Source organism: Oncorhynchus clarkii, chromosome 16 (assembly GCF_045791955.1).
Source record: "Oncorhynchus clarkii lewisi isolate Uvic-CL-2024 chromosome 16, UVic_Ocla_1.0, whole genome shotgun sequence".
NCBI classification, from domain to species: domain Eukaryota; kingdom Metazoa; phylum Chordata; class Actinopteri; order Salmoniformes; family Salmonidae; genus Oncorhynchus; species Oncorhynchus clarkii.
Window position 1 is genome coordinate 19,657,384 of NC_092162.1, and position 19,983 is coordinate 19,677,366.

Consider the following 19,983-nt stretch of genomic DNA (forward strand, 5'->3'; position numbering starts at 1 on the left):
GTGTGGCAGCGTGTGCACTATGTGGCCCGAGAGCAGGGCGGCCTAGTCTCTCCAAACAGACAAATCCCAAGTCTCAACAGAGAATGGAGTGTTGCAAAAGTGCACAGGGTGAAGGCGACAGTTCGCGGGGGCCACCCCTCACTCACACACTAATAAGCTCCCATGACGCAGTGCCACATTGACACAACGCTGTGACCAGTAGAGGGTCAAAATGAACTTCTACAATTCATTAGCACCATATTGAGAGAGGTGAGGGAATGAGAGTAAGGGAGGGAGGGAAGGAGAGGAGGAGGAGGAGGATGAAGTCTCTTCCAGCTGTTTTTGTAATAGACATAAGAGTTGTAAGAGTTGTGGAGAGAGAGAGGGAAATAGTGAGCGAGCAAGAAGGGGTAGGCGAAACGAATCATCTTACACACGGAGTATTAAGGAAACCACGAGGAGAGTAAAGGAGGGATGGGGAGACTTGGATAGCAACAGCAGAAAGGAGAAATTTGACCAACGGTGGAATGAGCATTAGGATGGAACAGCCCTGCTAACAGAAGAGGAGAGAAAGGTGAGAACCTTCTTTTTCCACTTGCCCATCAATCGTTGTGTGATTTTCATGCAAATTCACTGTCTCTGTCTTACTTTCGTTGGATCTGCCTTGGTGACTCAGTCTTTCAGATCACACTGGTGTGTGTAACTTTAAGTGCCAGGGAAAATTGGGTCAGTGAGTGAGGAGTGAGGAACATGTGTGGTGGGAGAGGCATTCGGAGAGAAAAGAGAGACGGAGAGAAAAGTCGGAACGGCCCTAGAACTAGCAAGTGGCCACTTGAGTAGTCACTGGTGATTCAGAGGGAGACATGTAAGTGATGGATTCTCCCCGGCATGGTTTTATTTTGTCACGTTTGAATGAGGACTTGATCCTTGTAATGATTGAATGCAACTTGAATGTATTTTTATTTGAATTATAGTCTATGATACCGTTCAGTGTTGTGAAACTGAGCCAAGACAAACTAGCCAATTGATACTGAAACACCCCAGTCCCCTACCCATCTTACATCGGCATGCTGAGGAAGAGATGGGTAGAGACAGATATGTAATACAACAAAGTCGCTATAGTGGGACCATATTTGAAACCGAACAACAATCCTGTGACATTTATCGACAGTAGGCCTTCTGTACTGTTATATCATGGCATAGAAGACCAGCTGAGGGAGGGAGATGGTAGATAAGCACAGCAGCAAGGGGGAGAACGTTTCGGAGACAAAACCTTGGTTCTTCTCTTCCCTCTGCGTTAGTCTTGTGATGAGGTGCGGTTAGTCAGTTTCACACAGAGTAAATTATCACTCAGCCAACAAAGTGCCAACGTGTTAGGGAGATAAATAAGCCTGTAAGTGTCTGAGTGCTTGTGTGTTTGTGCACGAATCTGATTTGATCTTGTACTGTTTAAAGTACCTCCTATACTGACACAGCCTCATATCTTGTCCCTCAGTTGGGATATCACAAAGCTGTGTTCATTAGTTCAAACAAAGCTTTGGCTTAGAACTACAGTAGGCATATTATCTGATTTGCTAAACCCAAACTCTCTCCCCTCGCACTTTGTTGTCATGTTTTCCATGAGCGTGGAAGGGACGTGTGAGAGTAGAAGATGGCTCGGCTAATAGTGAGGGAGGCCGTTAGTCAGAGCCAGGGAAATATGACCTTTCCCTCCCTGTTTATTTTGGGATAGCAGCAGGAAGAATGTCGGAGCGGGTGTTCTATTCCTGCTGTTAGATTCCAGTCTATAAATTCCAGTCTCGGAATGACACTCCCCTTACTCACGATGGGTTCAGAGCAGAGGAGGCTGACGCGAGGCACTAATAGAAGGATGGGCTCATTGTAAAGGCTGGAATGGAATTCATGGAACGGAGTCAAACGTGGTTTCTACGCATTTGATGTGTTTGATACCATTCCATTTATGCCATCCCAGCCATTACAATGAGCCTGTCCTCCTATAGCTCTCCCCACCAGCCTCCTCTGGTTCAGCTAGTATATCATAGATGTAAGCAATGTAATGTAGAAATAATGTTGCAGCTGGTTCCACTTCCGAAGGCTCAGTGTAGGAGCTGTTTGTAGCTGTTTGTTGCATTATCGATTTCAATGAGATTCTGTATATTCCAAATCACATCGTATTTCATATTTAATTTGAGTAGATTCTGTACTAATTATGTCATCGAGCCATTAAGTTTGATCACTGGCATGTACATTTCAGATTCAAGAGCCAAATGCTTATATTTAAAAGATACATGTATATCTGTTGATATTGTAGTGAATGGCGGGGCAGGGAAGCGAACACGGGTTGCTGGCATAAAAGGTAAACACCCTACGCATCGAGCCAATAGGTATAACCCATTTGGTAAGAATTGTAATGTGGCTTATTTAGCTGCACTGCCCCTTCCTAACAGGGAGGCAAATCCCCGTGCTTCGACTGCTCAGCCCCCTCATGTCCCGGGCCGTGCCTTCCGATGGCCCCACGGCTAGTGGTGTAAAAAGTACCCAAGTTGTCATACTTGAGTAAAAGTAAAGATACTGTAAGGGTTTTCGTTTCTTCTGACGAAGAGGAGTAGTATGAAGGATTGGAGGACCAAAACGCAGCGTGGTAAGTGTTCATGTTTTTGAATGAATAACGAACACTGAACAAAACAATAAACGTGAAGTAAACCAAACCGAAACAGTCCCGTGTGGCACAGACACTAACATGGAAAAAGAAACACCCACAACTCAAAAGTGAAACCAGGCTACGTATGAGGCCTAGGCTACGTACCAGGCTAAGTATGATTCTCAATCAGGGACAATGATTGACAGCTGCCTCTGATTGAGAACCATACAAGGCCGAACACAGAAATCCCAAATTATAGAAAAACGAACATAGACAACCCACCCAACTCACGCCCTGACCATACTAAAACAAAGATATAATAACAGAACTAAGGTCAGAACGTGACAGATACCTTAATAGAAAATGTCTCAAGTGAATGTGAAAGTCACCCAGTAAAACACTACTTGAGTAAAAGTCTAAAAGCATTTGGTTTTAAATATACTTAAGCATAAAAAGTAAATGGACTTGCTAAAATATGTTGAAGTATCAAAGTAAAAGTATTAATCATTTCAAATTCCATATATTATGCAAACCAGACGGCACAATTTGTATATATATATTTTTTATTTACAGATAGCCAGGGGCACACTGGACATTAATTTACAAATTAAGTATTTATGTTTAGGTAGTCCGCCAGATCAGAGGCAGTAGGGATGACCAGGGGTGTTCTCTTGATAAGTGCGTGAATTTCACTATTTTCCTGTCAAAATGTAACGAGTACTTTTGGGTGTCAGGGAAAATGTATGGAGTAAAAAGTACATTATTTTCTTTAGGAATGTAGTGAAGTAAGAGTAAAAGTTGTCCAAATATAAATAATAAGATAAAGTACAGACGCCGAAAAAATTACTTCAGTAGTACTTTAAAGTCCCTTTACACCACTGCCCACGGCCACCATCCCACTTCTGACAACAATGTATAGAACTACGGTCCAGGGATGCAAACCCGGGTTGATGGTATGAAAGGCAAACACCCTACACATCGCGCCAATAGGGTTAACCCACTTAGTTGGAGTTGTAACACGGCACAGTACTTCACATAATGATGAAATCCCTGTGAAAGTACTGAAGGTTGTTTATGATCTTTTCCTCTGCTCATCAAAGACATACCCAAAAATGTCGACGCTCCCTAGAGAACCCCACGAGGACTCCAGGATGCAGAGCTTCTGGATGGTGAGGAGGAAGTTACAGATATGAATATAAACATGAACCTTTTTACAACAGTTCATGGCTACCGATAACTGATTTTCTATGTGTTCTTATAATAGGAGAGTTGATTATATAGCAATACCTCTTTCTGCAGTTCCTCCTGATCCTGATCAACTCTTCTCTCCGCCATCCCTCTCTCCCCCTCTTCCTCCCCAGCCAGGGAACTATGAGCGAACCGTCCGACGCACTGACCAGTCCTTCCATGCATGTAAAGATATCATGGCCTGTTTCAATGAGAGGGCCAACGTAGAGAAGCAGTACGCCCAGCAGCTCAGTGAGTGGGGCAGCAAGTGGAAGGCCATAGTAGACGCCCGTAAGTGAAGGAGAACCAAGGAGAACTTCAGGACTGGACTTCTATACTATAGCACTTATTATAAACTGTCAAAATGATGAACAAATACACTATGCCAAATCCTCCTACCTGGTCTTTGTATTATCAATCAGGCTGTTCTCATAGACTAGACGTAACATATTAAACGGAAATCCGGGACACTCAAATTAGTATGATACAGTATGGTACGTTTGGTATGGATACATAAGACAGAAGTTTACAAAATAACACAAATGTCTAGCAACCCAAAGGATGCGTGTTCGAATTTCATCACAGACAACTTTTGCATTTTAGATAATTAGCAACTTTGCAACTACTTACTACTTTTTAGCTACTTTGCAACTGCTTAGCATGTTAGCTAACCCTTCCCCTAATGCTAACCTTAACCTACAGTAACTCCTAACGCAAACGTCTAGCAATCTAAAGGTTGTGTTCGAATCTTATCACAAACAACTTTTGCATTTTAGATAAATAGCAACTTTGCAACTCCTTATTACTTTTTAGCTACTTTGCATCTACTTAGCATGCTAGCTAACCCTAACCCTAACCTTAACCCTTTAACCTAACTCCTAAACCTAACATTAACCTTACCCCTAACCTAGCTAACATTACCGTTAGCGACCTAGCAACCTAGTTAATGTTAGTCACAACAAATTTGAATTCATAACATATCATACGTATAGCAAATTCATGACATATTGTACAAATTGCAATTTGTAACACATTGTAATTGTAATGCGTAACATATCATAAGAAATGGTTGATGGACATCCACAAATGAATGCATACCATACCAAACGTAACATATCACAGTAAATTGAGTGTCTCCTCGTGTTCGTTTACTATGTTACGTTTACCCCTGAGTCCAGGTTGCATCAATCTAATTAGTTTTCAATCCCTAATCAGTTAAAAGTCTTATGTCTCTTTTTATCTTTCCCTTTCTCTTCTCTATCACCCTAGGGCCGCTCTATGGCTCCCTCATGAGGGCGTGGCAGTGTTTCTTCTCCTCCGCTGAGCGTCTATCCATTCTCCATTCCTCTATCTCCCAGTCCCTCGTTACAGAGGAGGGGGACAGAGTAAAGAGCTGGCAGAAGGATACCTTCCCTAAGAAGATATTCTGTGGATTCCGTGAGACCTACGAAAACGAGACAGGGTTTGCACGTGCTCAGAAACCCTGGGCCAAGAGGCTGGGAAAGGTTACAAAACCCATATGTTAGGTGTACATTACATCTTCATGAACTGACCAAATGGGCCCGCATTTGTGTGCGTTGGGGGGGATTGTACTTCACATCCCTATTGCTTGATTACAAGGAAGTCAACTTTATGCCTAACTGTTTCTCTACAGTAGTTTAGTTTTGCTGTAGTCTAAGTTTGGACACCATTACATTTACATCTCCAAGGCTAGTAGCATGCAAGGCTTAACTGTTGCTGGTAAGATTAGAAGCTAGGTGATAAATTCCTGAACCCTCAAAATATATTTTATGTATCCTACTGTATGCGGCACACCCTATTATAGTGATTGAATTACTCCCAAGGGAGGTGTTATTTTAGCCTATGAGTAGTAGGACATGAGTAGTAGAACTGGGTTCAAATACATATATATATTTTAAATTAAATACTTTAGCTGTGCTTGATTGATAAGTCTTTTGCATTGAAACCAATTAAAAAGTCCCAAATCTGCAAACCCCACCCAGGACGTGGCACTCCAAGGCAGTCTGAAGCAAACACTCAAAGTATTTGAAAGGATTAAAGTAGTATTTGAACCCGGATCTGATGAGTCGTGAGTGGCATGTTCATGGAGACAATGTTTTAACTTTGTTTTGCATCTTTTTACCCGTATGTCGTAGCTGGAGAAAGCCCGTGGTGCATACCATAAGGCTTGCCATAAGGAACAGATAGCCATAGAAAGAGAGACGCAGGCCAAGGAGAACACAGTGCTGAGTCCTGAGAAACTGAAAAAGATCCAAGACGCTCGAGAGAAGGCCAGTGAGGAGAAAGACAAAGTGAGAAAAACTGAAAGGCTACTAACTCACAACTGCTAAATTTATATTCATTCATCTGAGAGTGTGGGATGCTCAACTAGCCAGATATGGAAATGTTGCACTTTCCTAGCCCATGCCCCCATCTGGTAGACTGTTTTGCGGAATTTTTCCCACATACAGTTTCCTTTTATGGCAGGGGCAAAAATGTGTTATTGTAACCACCATAGTAACCACCTTCCATGTTATTGTTAGGCACCGTCTTTGTTTATGCAGTAGTAAATTATTCTAACTTACACTATATATACAAAAGTATGTGGACACCCCTTCAAATGAGTGGATTTGGCTATTTCAGACACACCCATTACTGACAGGTGTATAAAATACAGCACACAGCCATGCAATCTCCATAGACAAACATTGGCAGTAGAATGGCTGGTACTGAAGAGCTCAGTGACTTTCAACATGGCACCGTCATAGAATAGCACCTATCCAACAAGTCAGTTTGTCAAATTTCTGCCCTGCTAGAGCTGACCCGGTTAACTGTAAGTGCTGTTATTGTGAAGTGGAAACATCTAGGAGCAACAACGGCTCAGCTGCGAAGTGTTAAGGCCACACAAGCTCACAGAACGGGACTGCTGAGAGCTGAAGCGATTAGCGCGTAAAATAACCGTTCTTCGGGAGCTTCATGAAATGGGTTTGCATGGCTGACCAGCCACACACAAGTCTAAGATCACAATGCCAAGCGTTGACTGGATTGGTGTAAAGCTCGCCGCCATTGGACTCTGGAGCAGAGGAAACGCATTCTCTGGAGTGATGAATCACACTTCACCATCTATCATCCATCCACCAGCTACCTGCCCCAATGCATAGTGCCAACTGTAAAGTTTGATGGAGGAGGTATAATGGCCTGGGGCTGTTTTTCATAGTTCGGGCTAGGCCCCTTAGTTCCAGGGAAGATAAATCTTAACAGCACAGCATACAATGACATTCTAGACGATTCTGTGCTTCCAACTTTGTGGCAAGAGTTTGGGGAAGGCCCTTTCTTGTTTTCGGAATGACAACGCCCCAGTCCACAAAGCGATGTCCATAAAGAAATTGTTTGTCGAGATCGGTGTGGTAGAACTTGACTTGCCTGCACAGAGCCCTGACCTCAACCTCATCAAACACCTTTGGGATGAATTGGGACGCTGACTGTGAGCCAAGCCTAATCGCCCAACATTTAGTTCAAAGCCTTCCCAGAAGAGTGGAGACTGTTATTTCAGCAAAGGGGGGACCAAGTCCATGTTAATGCCCGTGATTTTGGAATGAGATATTCAACGAGCAGGTTTTTTAAACTTTATTTCATGTAGTGTACAGTATATAGGGACACTGGCTAAACCAGAAAGGCCCATTCATATACAGTACCAGTCAAACGTTTGGACACACCTACTCAGTATTTCTTAATTTTTCTATTTTCTACATTGCAAGATAATAGTGAAGACATCAAAACTATGAAATAGCACATATGGAATCATATAATAACCAAAAAAGTGTTAAACAAATCTAACCCTTTATCTTTGTTGACAACTTTGCACACTCTTGGCATTCTCTCAACCAGCTTCACCTGGAATGCTTGTCCAACAGTCTTGAAGGAGTTCCCACATATGCTGAGCACTTGTTGGCTGCTTTTCCTTCGCTCTGCAGTCCAACTCATCCCAAACCATCTCAAATGGGTTGAGGTTGGGTGATTGTGGAGGCCAGGTCATTTGATGCAGCACTCCATCACTCTCCTTCTTGGTCAAATAGCCTTTACACAGCTTGGAGGTGTGTCGGGTCATTGTCCTGTTGAAAAACAAACGATAGTCCCACTAAGCCCAAACCAGATGGGATGGCATATCGCTGCAGAATGCTGTGGTAGTCATGCTGGTTAAGTGTGCCTTGAATTCTAAATAAATCACTGACAGTGTCACCAGCAAAGCACCACCACACCATCACACCTCCTCCATGCTTCACAGTAGGAACCACACATGCAGAGATAATCCATTCACCTACTCTGCATCTTACAAAGACATGGTGGTTGGAACCAAAAATCTCAAATTTGGACTCATCAGACCAAAGGACAGATTTCCACCGGTCTAATGTCCATTGCTCGTGTTTCTTGGCCCAAGCAAGTCTCTTCTTCTTATTGGTGTCCTTTAGTGGTGGTTTCTTTGCAGCAATTCGACCATGAAAGCCTGATTCACGCAGTCTCCTCTGAACAGTTGATGTTGAGATGTGTCTGTTACTTGAACTCTGTGAAGCATTTTTGGGGGGCTGCATTCTGAGGTGCAGTTAACTCTAATGAACTTATCGTCTGCATCAGAAGTAACTCTGGGTATTCCTTTCCTGTGGCGGTCCTCATAGGAGTCAATTTCATCATAGCGCTTGATGGTTTTTGCGACTGCACTTGGAGAAACTTTCAAAAATTCCTGACATGTTCCGTATTGACTGACCTTCATGTCTTAAAGTAATGATGGACTGTTGTTTCTCTTTGCTTATTTGAGCTGTTCTTGCCATAATATGGCCTTGGTCTTTTACCAAATAGGGATATCTGAATACCACCCCTACCTTGTCACAACACAACTGAATGGCTCAAACGCATTAAAAAGGAAAGAAATTCCACAAATGAACTTTTTACAAGGCATACAGTGCCTTGCGAAAGTATTCGGCCCCCTTGAACTTTGCGACCTTTTGCCACATTTCAGGCTTCAAACATAAAGATATAAAACTGTATTTTTTTGTGAAGAATCAACAACAAGTGGGACACAATCATGAAGTGGAACGACATTTATTGGATATTTCAAACTTTTTTAACAAATCAAAAACTGAAAAATTGGGCGTGCAAAATTATTCAGCCCCCTTAAGTTAGTACTTTGTAGCGCCACCTTTTGCTGCGATTACAGCTGTAAGTCACTTGGGGTATGTCTCTATCAGTTTTGCACATCGAGAGACTGAAATTTTTTCCCATTCCTCCTTGCAAAACAGCTCAAGCTCAGTGAGGTTGGATGGAGAGCATTTGTGAACAGCAGTTTTCAGTTCTTTCCACAGATTCTCGATTGGATTCAGGTCTGGACTTTGACTTGGCCATTCTAACACCTGGATATGATTATTTTTGAACCATTCCATTGTAGATTTTGCTTTATGTTTTGGATCATTGTCTTGTTGGAAGACAAATCTCCGTCCCAGTCTCAGGTCTTTTGCAGACTCCATCAGGTTTTCTTTCAGAATGGTCCTGTATTTGGCTCCATCCATCTTCCCATCAATTTTAACCATCTTCCCTGTCCCTGCTGAAGAAAAGCAGGCCTAAACCATGATGTTGCCACCACCATGTTTGACGTTGAAGTTGAACGTTTACTGTATTGTATTACATAGTAATATTGAACTGTGCTTGGTTGACAATAGCAACATTTAAAGGATATGTATCTACAGCCTGGACAGCCTGGATAGTTCCAACTGAGCCACTGGCTTAATCCCATTCTTTAACTTTTATTTTTGGTTGAGTTGGAGACGTGAATCCAACATATCATTTGTTATCTTGTCGACAAGTTAATAAGCTACTTATTGCATAATGAAAGTGATATTGAAGAGTGTTTGGTTTTCAACGCAACCAAATATCAGCATTTTGAAGGAGATTGGCTAGTTCCATCTATGCCACTGATTTAGTCTGGCTTTAATTCCAGTTAGTCTACAAATGAATAATTGATATGTCGGATTGATGTATCCATCTCAACCAAAAATCTAATTTAAAGAATAGGACTAAATCAAATGAAACTTTAAATGCACTTTAAACTATTCTTTTACTTTAACTTTTGGTTGAGATGGAGACATGAAAACAACGTATTAATGATTTATTAAATTATGAATTTGTAGACAAACTGGAATCAAAGCTAGACTAAGTCATTGGCACAGCTGTCACGATACAAACTGAAGATTTATATCCTTCAAATACTGATATTTGGTTGTGTTGATATCCAAACACAATTCAACATCACAAAATATCATTCAATTTGAAATCAACCAGGGCCTGAAAACCTAGTCCTATTGTATTGTCTATTTTTACTTCAATTCTGGGGTGAATTGAAACAATAGCTGTTGATGACTTTGCAAATGCTATATAGGCCTGAACAGCGGCATTGATGATAGATGAGGGACAAAGTATGGTCACATTTCAATTGCTCTGTTAAACCTACCCTTTGGAATGACTTCAATAGCAACAGTTGAGTATATTTCGTTTTTTAAGTGGAGATCTGGAGGGCTGGGCTGGGCTTGGTTAAAACCTTGGATGGGAGACGAAAGGGTAGCTGTAGATAGATCAATTATCTGCCCGGCCTGTTGTTCTTTTCTTCTGATAGTGAATATAACCTTGAAGATCTGTTTTAAATGTACAAATTCAACACTTTTTATACAAGGTTTTTCTGTATTGTAATTTGATATCCATGATGAAATGTCACCCTCAAAATCAACAGTCGATTACTTTTTTCAAATCCAATGTATTTTCCACATAGATTCCACGTCACAATACATTGACAAATTACGTTAAAACAATGGGACTGTTTGTGGCAAGCTTACAGTATTCGTTGGCAAGCTTACAGTATTCGTTGGCAAGCTTACAGTATTCGTTGGCAAGCTTACAGTATTCGTTGGCAAGCTTACACAGTCTTTGGTGGCAAGCTTACACAGTCTTTGGTGGCAAGCTTACACAGTCTTTGTTGGCAAGCTTATAGAGTCTTTGTTGGCAAGCTTATACAGTCTTTGTTGACAAGCTTATACAGTCTTTGTTGGCAAGCATACACAGTCTTTGGTGGCAAGCTTATACAGTCTTTGTTGGCAAGCTTATACAGTCTTTGTTGGCAAGCTTATACAGTCTTTGTTGGCAAGCTTACAAATCAAATCAAATCACATTTTATTTGTCACATACACATGGTTAGCAGATGTTAATGCGAGTGTAGCGAAATGCTTGTGCTTTCTAGTTCCGACAATGCAGTAATAACCAACGAGTAATCTAACCTACCAATTCCACAACAGCTACCTTATACAACCAAGTGTAAAGGGATGACAAATATGTACATAAATTAATGATATATGAATGAGTGATGGTACAGAACGGCATAGGCAAGATGCAGTAGATGGTATCGAGTACAGTATATACATATGAGATGAGTAATGTAGGGTATGTAAACATTATATTAAGTGGCATTGTTTAAAGTGGCTAGAGATAGAAGCTGTTTTTCAGTCTCTCAGTCCCTGCTTTGATGCACCTGTACTGACCTCGCCTTCTGGATGATAGCGGGGTAAACAGGCAGTGGCTCGGGTTGTTGTTGTCCTTGATGATCTTTATGGCCTTCCTGTGACATCGGGTGGCGTAGGTGTCCTGGAGGGCAGGTAGTTTGCCCCGGTGATGCGTTGTGCAGACCTCACTACTCTCTGGAGAGCCTTACGGTTGTGGGCGGAGCAGTTGCCGTACCAGGCGGTGATACAGCCCGACAGGATGCTCTCGATTGTGCATCTGTAAAAGTTTGTGAGTGCTTTTGGTGACAAGCCAAATTTCTTCAGCCTCCTGAGGTTGAAGAGGCGCTGCTGCGCCTTCTTCACCACGCTGTCTGTGTGGGTGGACCAATTCAGTTTGTCTGTGATGTGTACACCGAGGAACTTAAAACTTTCTACCCTCTCCACTACTGTCCCTTCGATGTGGATAGGGGGTGCTCCCTCTGCTGTTTCCTGAAGTCCACTATCATCTCCTTTGTTTTGTTGACGTTGAATGTGAGGTTATTTTCCTGACACCACACTCCGAGGGCCCTCACCTCCTCCCTGTAGGCCGTCTCGTCGTTGTTGGTAATCAAGCCTACTGTAGTGTCGTCTGCAAACTTGATGATTGAGTTGTAGGCGTGCATGGCCACGCAGTCGTGGGTGAACAGGGAGTACAGGAGAGGGCTCAGAACGCACCCTTGTGGGGCCCCAGTGTTGAGGATCAGCGGGGTGGAAATGTTGTTACCTACCCTCACCACCTGGGGGCGGCCCGTCAGGAAGTCCAGTACCCAGTTGCACAGGGCGGGGTCGAGACCCAGGGTCTCGAGCTTGATGACGGGTTTGGAGGGTACTATGGTGTTAAATGCTGAGCTGTAGTTGATGAATAGCATTCTCACATAGGTATTCCTCTTGTCCAGATGGGTTAGGGCAGTGTGCAGTGTGGTTGCGATTGCATCATCTGTGGACCTATTGGGGCGGTAAGGAAATTGGGGTGGGGTCTAGGGTGTCAGGTAGGGTGGAGGTGATATGTTTGTTGACTAGTCTCTCAAATCACTTCATGATGACAGAAGTGAGTACTACCGGGCGGTAGTCGTTTAGCTCAGTTACCTTAGCTTTCTTGGGAACAGGAACAATGGTGGCCCTCTTGAAGCATGTGGGAACAGCAGACTGGGACACAGTCTTTGGTGGCAAGCTTACACAGTCTTTATCGGCAAGATGTGTTTTGATGGTATGACATCACTACTCTGATGTTGTGACAGGTCCGCGAGAAATATGAGAAGGTGTTGGAGGATGTAACGTCCTACGCGCCTCGCTACATGGAGGAGATGGAGGCCATTTTTGACCAATCGCAGGAGGAGGAGAGGAAGAGGATCAGCTTCCTCAAACAGGCTTTCCTGTCCATCCACAGACACCTGGACATCACCAACAATGAAAGGTAGAGGAGCCTCCTCCTTCTCTCTCTCTCCTCACTCATGTGGGTGCGTGTGTGCATGTGTGTTTCAAGTTTTATTGTCACATACAGTACAGTGAAATGCTTTTCTTGCAAGCTCTTTCCCAGCAATGCAGTAATCGATATCAGTAGTACTATTAAAAAAGTATTAGTTAAAAAAAACACAAGAAAGTAAGTAACCTATATACAGAGTCAGTTTCAGAGTCAGTACCAATACCATATTTACAATGTTCAGGGACACTGGAGTGGTAGGGGTTGATATGCATAGGGGTAAGGTGACTATGCATCAGGATATACAGTTGGGAGAACAAGTATTTGATACACTGCCGATTTTGCAGGTTTTTCTACTTACAAAGCATGTAGAGGTCTGTCATTTTTATCACAGGTACATTTCAACTGTGAGAGACGGAATCTAAAACAAAAATCCAGAAAATCATATTGTATAATTAATTAACATTTTATTGCATGACATAAGTATTTGATCACCTACCAACCAGTAAGAATTCCGGCTCTTACAGACCTGTTAGTTTTTCTTTAAGAAGCCCTCCTGTTCTCCACTCATTACCTGTAATAACTGCACCTGTTTGAACTCGTTACCTGTATAATGGACACCTGTCCACACACTCAATCAAACAGACTCCAACCTCTCCACAATGGCCAAGACCAGAGAGCTGTGTAAGGACATCAGGGATAAAATTGTAGACCTGCACAAGGCTGGGATGGGCTACAGGACAATAGGCAAGCAGCTTGGTGAGAAGGCAACAACAGTTGGCGCAATTATTAGAAAATGGAAGATGTTCAAGATGATGGTCAATCACCCTCGGTCTGGGGCTCCATGCAAGATCTCACCTCGTGGGGCATCAATGATCAGAGCTCTCTCTATATATGGCTGGTGAGGGATCAGCCCAGAACTACACGGCAGGACCTGGTCAATGACCTGAAGAGAGCTGGGACCACAGTCTCAAAAAAAACATTAGTAACACACTACGCCGTCATGGATTAATATCCTGCAGAGCACGCAAGGTCCCCCTGCTCAAGCCAGCGCATGTCCAGGCCCGTCTGAAGTTTGCCAATGACCATCTGGATGAGCCAGAGGAGGAATGGGAGAAGGTCATGTGGTCTGATGAGACAGAAATATAGCTTTTTGGTCTAAACTCCACTCGCCGTGTTTGGAGGAAGAAGAAGGATGAGTACAACCCCAAGAACACAATCCCAACCGTGAAGCATGGAGGTGGAAATATCCTTCTTTGGGGATGCTTTTCTGCAAAGGGGACAGGACAACTGCACCGTATTGAGGGGAGGATGGATGGGGCCGTGTATCGCGAGATCTTGGCCAACAACCTCCTTCCCTCAGTAAGAGCATTGAAGATGGGTTGTGGCTGGGTCTTCCAGCATGACAACGACCCGAAACACACAGCCAGGGCAACTAAGGAGTGGCTCCGTAACAAGCATCTCAAGGTCCTGGAGTGGCCTAGCCAGTCTCCAGACCTGAACCCAATAGAAAATCTTTGGAGGGAACTGAAAGTCCGTGTTGCCCAGCGACAGCCCCGAAACCTGAAGAAGGTCTGTATGGAGAAGTGGGCCAAAATCCCTGCTGCAGTGTGTGCAAACCTGGTCAAGAACTACAGGAAACGTATGATCTCTGTCATTGCAAACAAAGGTTTCTATACCAAATATTAAGTTCTGCTTTTCTGATGTATCAAATACTTATGTCATGCAATAAAATTCAAATGAATTACTAAAAATCATACAATGTGATTTTCATAATTTTTGTTTATGAATCCGTCTCTCACAGTTGAAGTGTACCTATGATATAAATTACAGACCTCTACATGCTTTGTAAGTAGGAAAACCTGCAAAATCGTCAGTGTATCAAATACTTGTTCTCCCCACTGTATATGATAAACAGAGTAGCAGCAGCGTATATATAATGATTGTATGTGAGTGTGTGTGCTTGCGTGTGTACAGAGTCAGCATGAATGTGTGTGCGTGTTGTGTGTGTGTGTGTGTGAGCAAATGAAGTGTGTGAGTTTGTGGGTGTGTGTTGGAGTGTCAGTGTGAGTGTGCATAGAGTCGTGTGTGTGTGTTTGTGAAAGGTCTGTGATGATCTATGTGTACAGTTTATTAATATCCTCTCCCATTCTGTCTGTCTCTGTCTGTCAGTGTGAAGACCGTGTACAGTGAGCTCCACCACACTCTCACGTCCATCAGTGAGGCGGACGATCTGAGGTGGTGGAAGAACAACCACGGCCCAGGCATGCCCACTGACTGGCCAACGATTGAGGTATACAACTGTCACTCATTATGTTGACCTTTGACCTTTGCTAGTGTTGATAGGCGTATTCCCACCAGCCATATATAGAGAGAGCTCTGATTACTACCGTATACAGACCATGTGTTGTGTGAAATCAAATGATATGGAGAGAGTTTAATGAGAAGGAAGAACTAACGCTTATCTGTATCATCAGGAATGGATCCCACCTGTAAAGAAGCCGAAAAATAAAAAGAGAGACAAGAAAGGGCAGAAGGATAAACCGTAAGCTGTGTGTGTGTGTGTGTATTTGTATCCAACATATTACCATGTCCACTACAATTGATTACTGTAAAATGTCAATTAAACATTGAGTCTCAAATACATTTCAACAAACGCTGGGTCTAAATGAATTGTTTACAAAGTTACCGTGAATTACCATGAATTGTTTACAAGGTTTCATGTTTGATTTATTACATAAAATAATTCAGTAATGACTAGAAAATGTAATGGCAAGCATCCCTTTTCATCCCCAGTAAGAAACTGCTAGCCATTGGCTGCTAACAGAACTTCTAGCGAGTGGTGTAAAGTACTTAAGTAAAAATACTTTAAAGTACTAATTAAGTCGTTTTTGGGGGGTATCTGTACTTTACCTTACTATTTATCTTTTTGACAACTTTTACTTCACTACAATCCTAAAGAATATAATGTACTCTTTAATCCATAAATTTTCCCTGACACCCAAAAGTACTTGTTACATTTTGATTGCTTAGCAGGACAAGAAATGGTCCAATTCACTCACTTATCCAGAGAACATCCCTGGTCACCCCTATTGCCCCTGATCTGGCGGACTCACTAAACACAAATGCATAATTTGTAAATGATGTCTGAGTGTTGGAGTGTGCTCCTGGCTATGAGTAAATAAATAAAAAACAAGAATAGTGCCATCTGGTTTTCTTAATATAAAGAATTTGAAATTATTAATATTTTTATTTTAATACTTAAAAGTATGTTTTAATAATTACATTTACTTTTGATACTTAAGTATAATTAAAACCAAATACTTTTAGACTCAAGTACTATTTTACTGGGTGACTTTCACTTTTACTTGAGTAATCTTCTATTAAGGTATCTTTACTTTTACTCAAGTATGACATTTGGGTACTTTTTTCAGTAGAAGTCTACAAATATATGGTTATAAAAATACTTAAGTATATTTTAGCAATTACATATAATTTTGATACTTAAGTATAAAAAATAAAAGCTAAAGTGTAAATAATTTCAAATTCCTTACATTATTAAACCCAGATGGCACAATCTTCTTGTTTTTTATATTTACGGATAGCCAGGGGCACACGACAACACTCAGACATCATTTACAAATGAAGTATTTGTGTTTAGTAAGTCTGCCAGATGAGAGGCAGTAGGGATGACCAAGGATGTTCTCTTCATAAGCGCGTAAATTAGACAATTTTCCTGTCCTGCTAAGTATTCAGGGAAAATGCATGGAGTAAAAAGTACAGGATTTTCTTTAAGAATGTAGTGAAGGTAAAGTAAAAAAAAAAATAGATATGAATAGTAAAGTACAGATACCCCCCCCCCCAAAAAAAAAAACTTAAGTAGTACTTTAAGGTATTTTTACTTGCTTACTTGACACCACTGCAAAATAGACGCCTACAGTGCCTTGCGAAAGTATTCGGCCCCCTTGAACTTTGCGACCTTTTGCCACATTTCAGGCTTCAAACATAAAGACATAAAACTGTATTTTTTTGTGAAGAATCAACAACAAGTGGGACACAATCATGAAGTGGAACGACATTTATTGGATATTTCAAACTTTTTTAACAAATCAAAAACTGAAAAATTGGGCGTGCAAAATTATTCAACCCCTTTACTTTCAGTGCAGCAAACTCTCTCCAGAAGTTCAGTGAGGATCTCTGAACGATCCAATGTTGACCTAAATGACTAATGATGATAAATACAATCCACCTGTGTGTAATCAAGTCTCCGTATAAATACACCTGCACTGTGATAGTCTCAGAGGTCCGTTAAAAGCGCAGAGAGCATCGTGAAGAACAAGGAACACACCAGGCAGGTCCGAGATACTGTTGTGAAGAAGTTTAAAGCCGGATTTGGATAAAAAACGATTTCCCAAGCTTTAAACATCCCAAGGAGCACTGTGCAAGCGATAATATTGAAATGGAAGGAGTATCAGACCACTGCAAATATACCAAGACCTGGCCGTCCCTCTAAACTTTCAGCTCATACAAGGAGAAGACTGATCAGAGATGCAGCCAAGAGGCCCATTATCACTCTGGATGAACTGCAGAGATCTACAGCTGAGGTGGGAGACTCTGTCCATAGGACAACAATCAGTCGTATATTGCACAAATCTGGCCTTTATGGAAGAGTGGCAAGAAAGCCATTTCTTAAAGATATCCATAAAAAGTGTTGTTTAAAGTTTGCCACAAGCCACCTGGGAGACACACCAAACATGTGGAAGAAGGTGCTCTGGTCAGATGAAACCAAAATTGAACTTTTTGGCAACAATGCAAAACGTTATGTTTGGCGTAAAAGCAACACAGCTCATCACCCTGAACACACCATCCCCACTGTCAAACATGGTGGTGGCAGCATCATGGTTTGGGCCTGCTTTTCTTCAGCAGGGACAGGGAAGATGGTTAAAATTGATGGGAAGATGGATGAAGCCAAATACAGGACCATTCTGGAAGAACCTGATGGAGTCTGCAAAAGACCTGAGACTGGGACGGAGATTTGTCTTCCAACAAGACAATGATCCAAAACATAAAGCAAAATCTACAATGGAATGGTTCAAAAATAAACATATCCAGGTGTTAGAATGGCCAAGTCAAAGTCCAGACCTGAATCCAATCGAGAATCTGTGGAAAGAACTGAAAACTGCTGTTCACAAATGCTCTCCATCCAACCTCACTGAGCTCGAGCTGTTTTGCAAGGAGGAATGGGAACAAATTTCAGTCTCTCGATGTGCAAAACTGATAGAGACATACCCCAAGCGACTTACAGCTGTAATCGCAGCAAAAGGTGGCGCTACAAAGTATTAACTTAAGGGGGCTGAATAATTTTGCACGCCCAATTTTTCAGTTTTTGATTTGTTAAAAAAGTTTGAAATATCCAATAAATGTCGTTCCACTTCATGATTGTGTCCCACTTGTTGTTGATTCTTCACAAAAAAATACAGTTTTATATCTTTATGTTTGAAGCCTGAAATGTGGCAAAAGGTCGCAAAGTTCAAGGGGGCCGAATACTTTCGCAAGGCACTGTAGCTCAAACAGACGCCTTGGTTCTAATAAGAGCTTATTGTGTTTATTGATTTAAGAAAATAAATGCCTGGGCAATTAATTGAAGTTTTATGGTAATACATTTCCAGATGAATTCCCTTATTCATTCTATCATTCCTCCATCCTCTAGTGTGATGATTGGAGGAGTGAAGGTGCGAGCTCTGTATAATTATGTGGGAGAGGAAAGTGACGAGCTGTCCTTTAAAGCAGGTGACATGACCGTTTAAAACACAGTTCAATTCAGCATTTTGTCGAAAACATTGAAAGACTACAGTTCCTTTTGCCAGTCCAATATCTCAAGTGTGTCATCCAGAATCATGTCTGTTTCCATACCTGTATTATTCCAGGTGAGGTGTTCCTGAAGGTCGAGGAGGAAGACGACCAGGGTTGGTGCAAGGGGATGCTGGACGGAGGGAAGGACGGCTTCTACCCTGCCAATTATGTGGAAGTTGTTGTGCAGTGATGTCATGCTACCACTCTCAAAACTCTCAAGCATTATGTCAGCAACTTTTTTTTTTTTTTATGAAATGTGCATGTCTTCATGGAAAAATCCACTTTGTTGCAAAATTAATTAGAATTTTGACTTGACTCTGAAATTAGAAGGGGGAAAAAGTAATTAACATAAAAGGTTGACGCTCACAATGTTATAATCATCAAGCTGAAATGTGTAATGTTACCAATACCTTATTAAAGAGAGACATGCAATTCCCTTAATTATTTTACAATCTAACCTAAATGGTTTGAGCTCAATATAAATTAACTTCTTTCATACGCTATTTCTACTTTTGCAGGTGGTTGTGGGCAGGGACTTATTTGGCTGCCTCTGTCACTACTTTAAAATGATTTAATTAGCAGTATTAGTATTTACCCTCGACCAGGAAAGACCACAGGTTTACAGTGATTTGTGTTTGCCGATATTAAAATCTGAAAGCTGTATGATAATGCATATTATAGATGATTGAAGGACATAGATCATTCTTAGTAAATTAAGTTCTACAACTGGCATTGGGTTGTATTAGAAAAATAAAAGTCCTAATTCTTTACTAAGCTCAACGTTTGTGTCTTTTTTATACTGACACCAAAGTGTTGCTATACAGTGCATTCGGAATGTATTCAGAACCCTTGACTTTTTCTACATTTTGTTACGATACAGCCTTATTCTAAAATTGATCAAACATATTGTTTTTCCTCATCAAACTCCACACAATAACCCATAATGACAAAGCAAAAACTGTTTTATTTTTTATTTTAGCAACACCAACAACAAAAAATGAAATAAGACATTTCCATAAGTATTCAGAGCTTTTACTCAGTACTTTGTTGAAGAACCTTTGGCAGTGATTACAGCCTCGAGTCTTCTTGGGTATGACGCTACAAGCTGTATTTGGGGAGTTTCTCCCATTCTTCTCTGCAGATCCTCTCAAGCTCTGTCAGGTTGGATGGGGCTATGTTGCTGCATAGCTATTTTCAGGTCTTCAGAGACTTGTCCCGAAGCCACTCCTGCTTTGTCTTGGCTGTGTGCTAGGGTCGTTGTCCTGTTGGAAGGTGAACCTTCGCCC

The 19,983-nt window shown here is 41.6% G+C and overlaps 1 protein-coding gene across 2 annotated transcripts; it reads left to right on the forward strand.

Moving 5' to 3' along the window:
- Nucleotides 1-144: 144 nt before the first annotated feature.
- On the forward strand, nucleotides 145-19,471 carry LOC139368134 (protein kinase C and casein kinase substrate in neurons protein 1-like). Of its 2 annotated transcripts, XM_071106719.1 has the most exons (11): nucleotides 334-553; nucleotides 656-844; nucleotides 3,721-3,789; nucleotides 3,982-4,138; nucleotides 5,117-5,352; nucleotides 6,004-6,159; nucleotides 12,663-12,838; nucleotides 15,017-15,137; nucleotides 15,322-15,389; nucleotides 18,555-18,634; nucleotides 18,772-19,471. In XM_071106719.1, the coding sequence occupies exons 3-11, from the start codon at nucleotides 3,733-3,735 to the stop codon at nucleotides 18,885-18,887; spliced, it is 1,167 nt and encodes a 388-aa protein (XP_070962820.1). In that variant the 5' UTR covers nucleotides 334-553; nucleotides 656-844; nucleotides 3,721-3,732; the 3' UTR covers nucleotides 18,888-19,471. The 2 variants fall into 2 exon arrangements, with proteins under 2 accessions (XP_070962821.1, XP_070962820.1); XM_071106720.1 differs by lacking the exon at nucleotides 656-844 and having other exon boundaries at nucleotides 145-553.
- Nucleotides 19,472-19,983: the final 512 nt, after the last annotated feature.

What these genes read in the sequence shown, in the direction of transcription:
- LOC139368134 (XM_071106720.1), top strand. Translation starts at nt 3,733, where the DNA reads ATGTCGACGCTCCCTAGAGAACCCCACGAGGACTCCAGGATGCAGAGC. An exon ending in GGATGCAGAGCTTCTGGATG is followed by an intron (nt 3,790 to 3,981) that starts GTGAGGAGGAAG and finishes CTTCCTCCCCAG; the next exon opens with CCAGGGAACTATGAGCGAAC. An exon ending in GACATCACCAACAATGAAAG is followed by an intron (nt 12,839 to 15,016) that starts GTAGAGGAGCCT and finishes TCTGTCTGTCAG; the next exon opens with TGTGAAGACCGTGTACAGTG.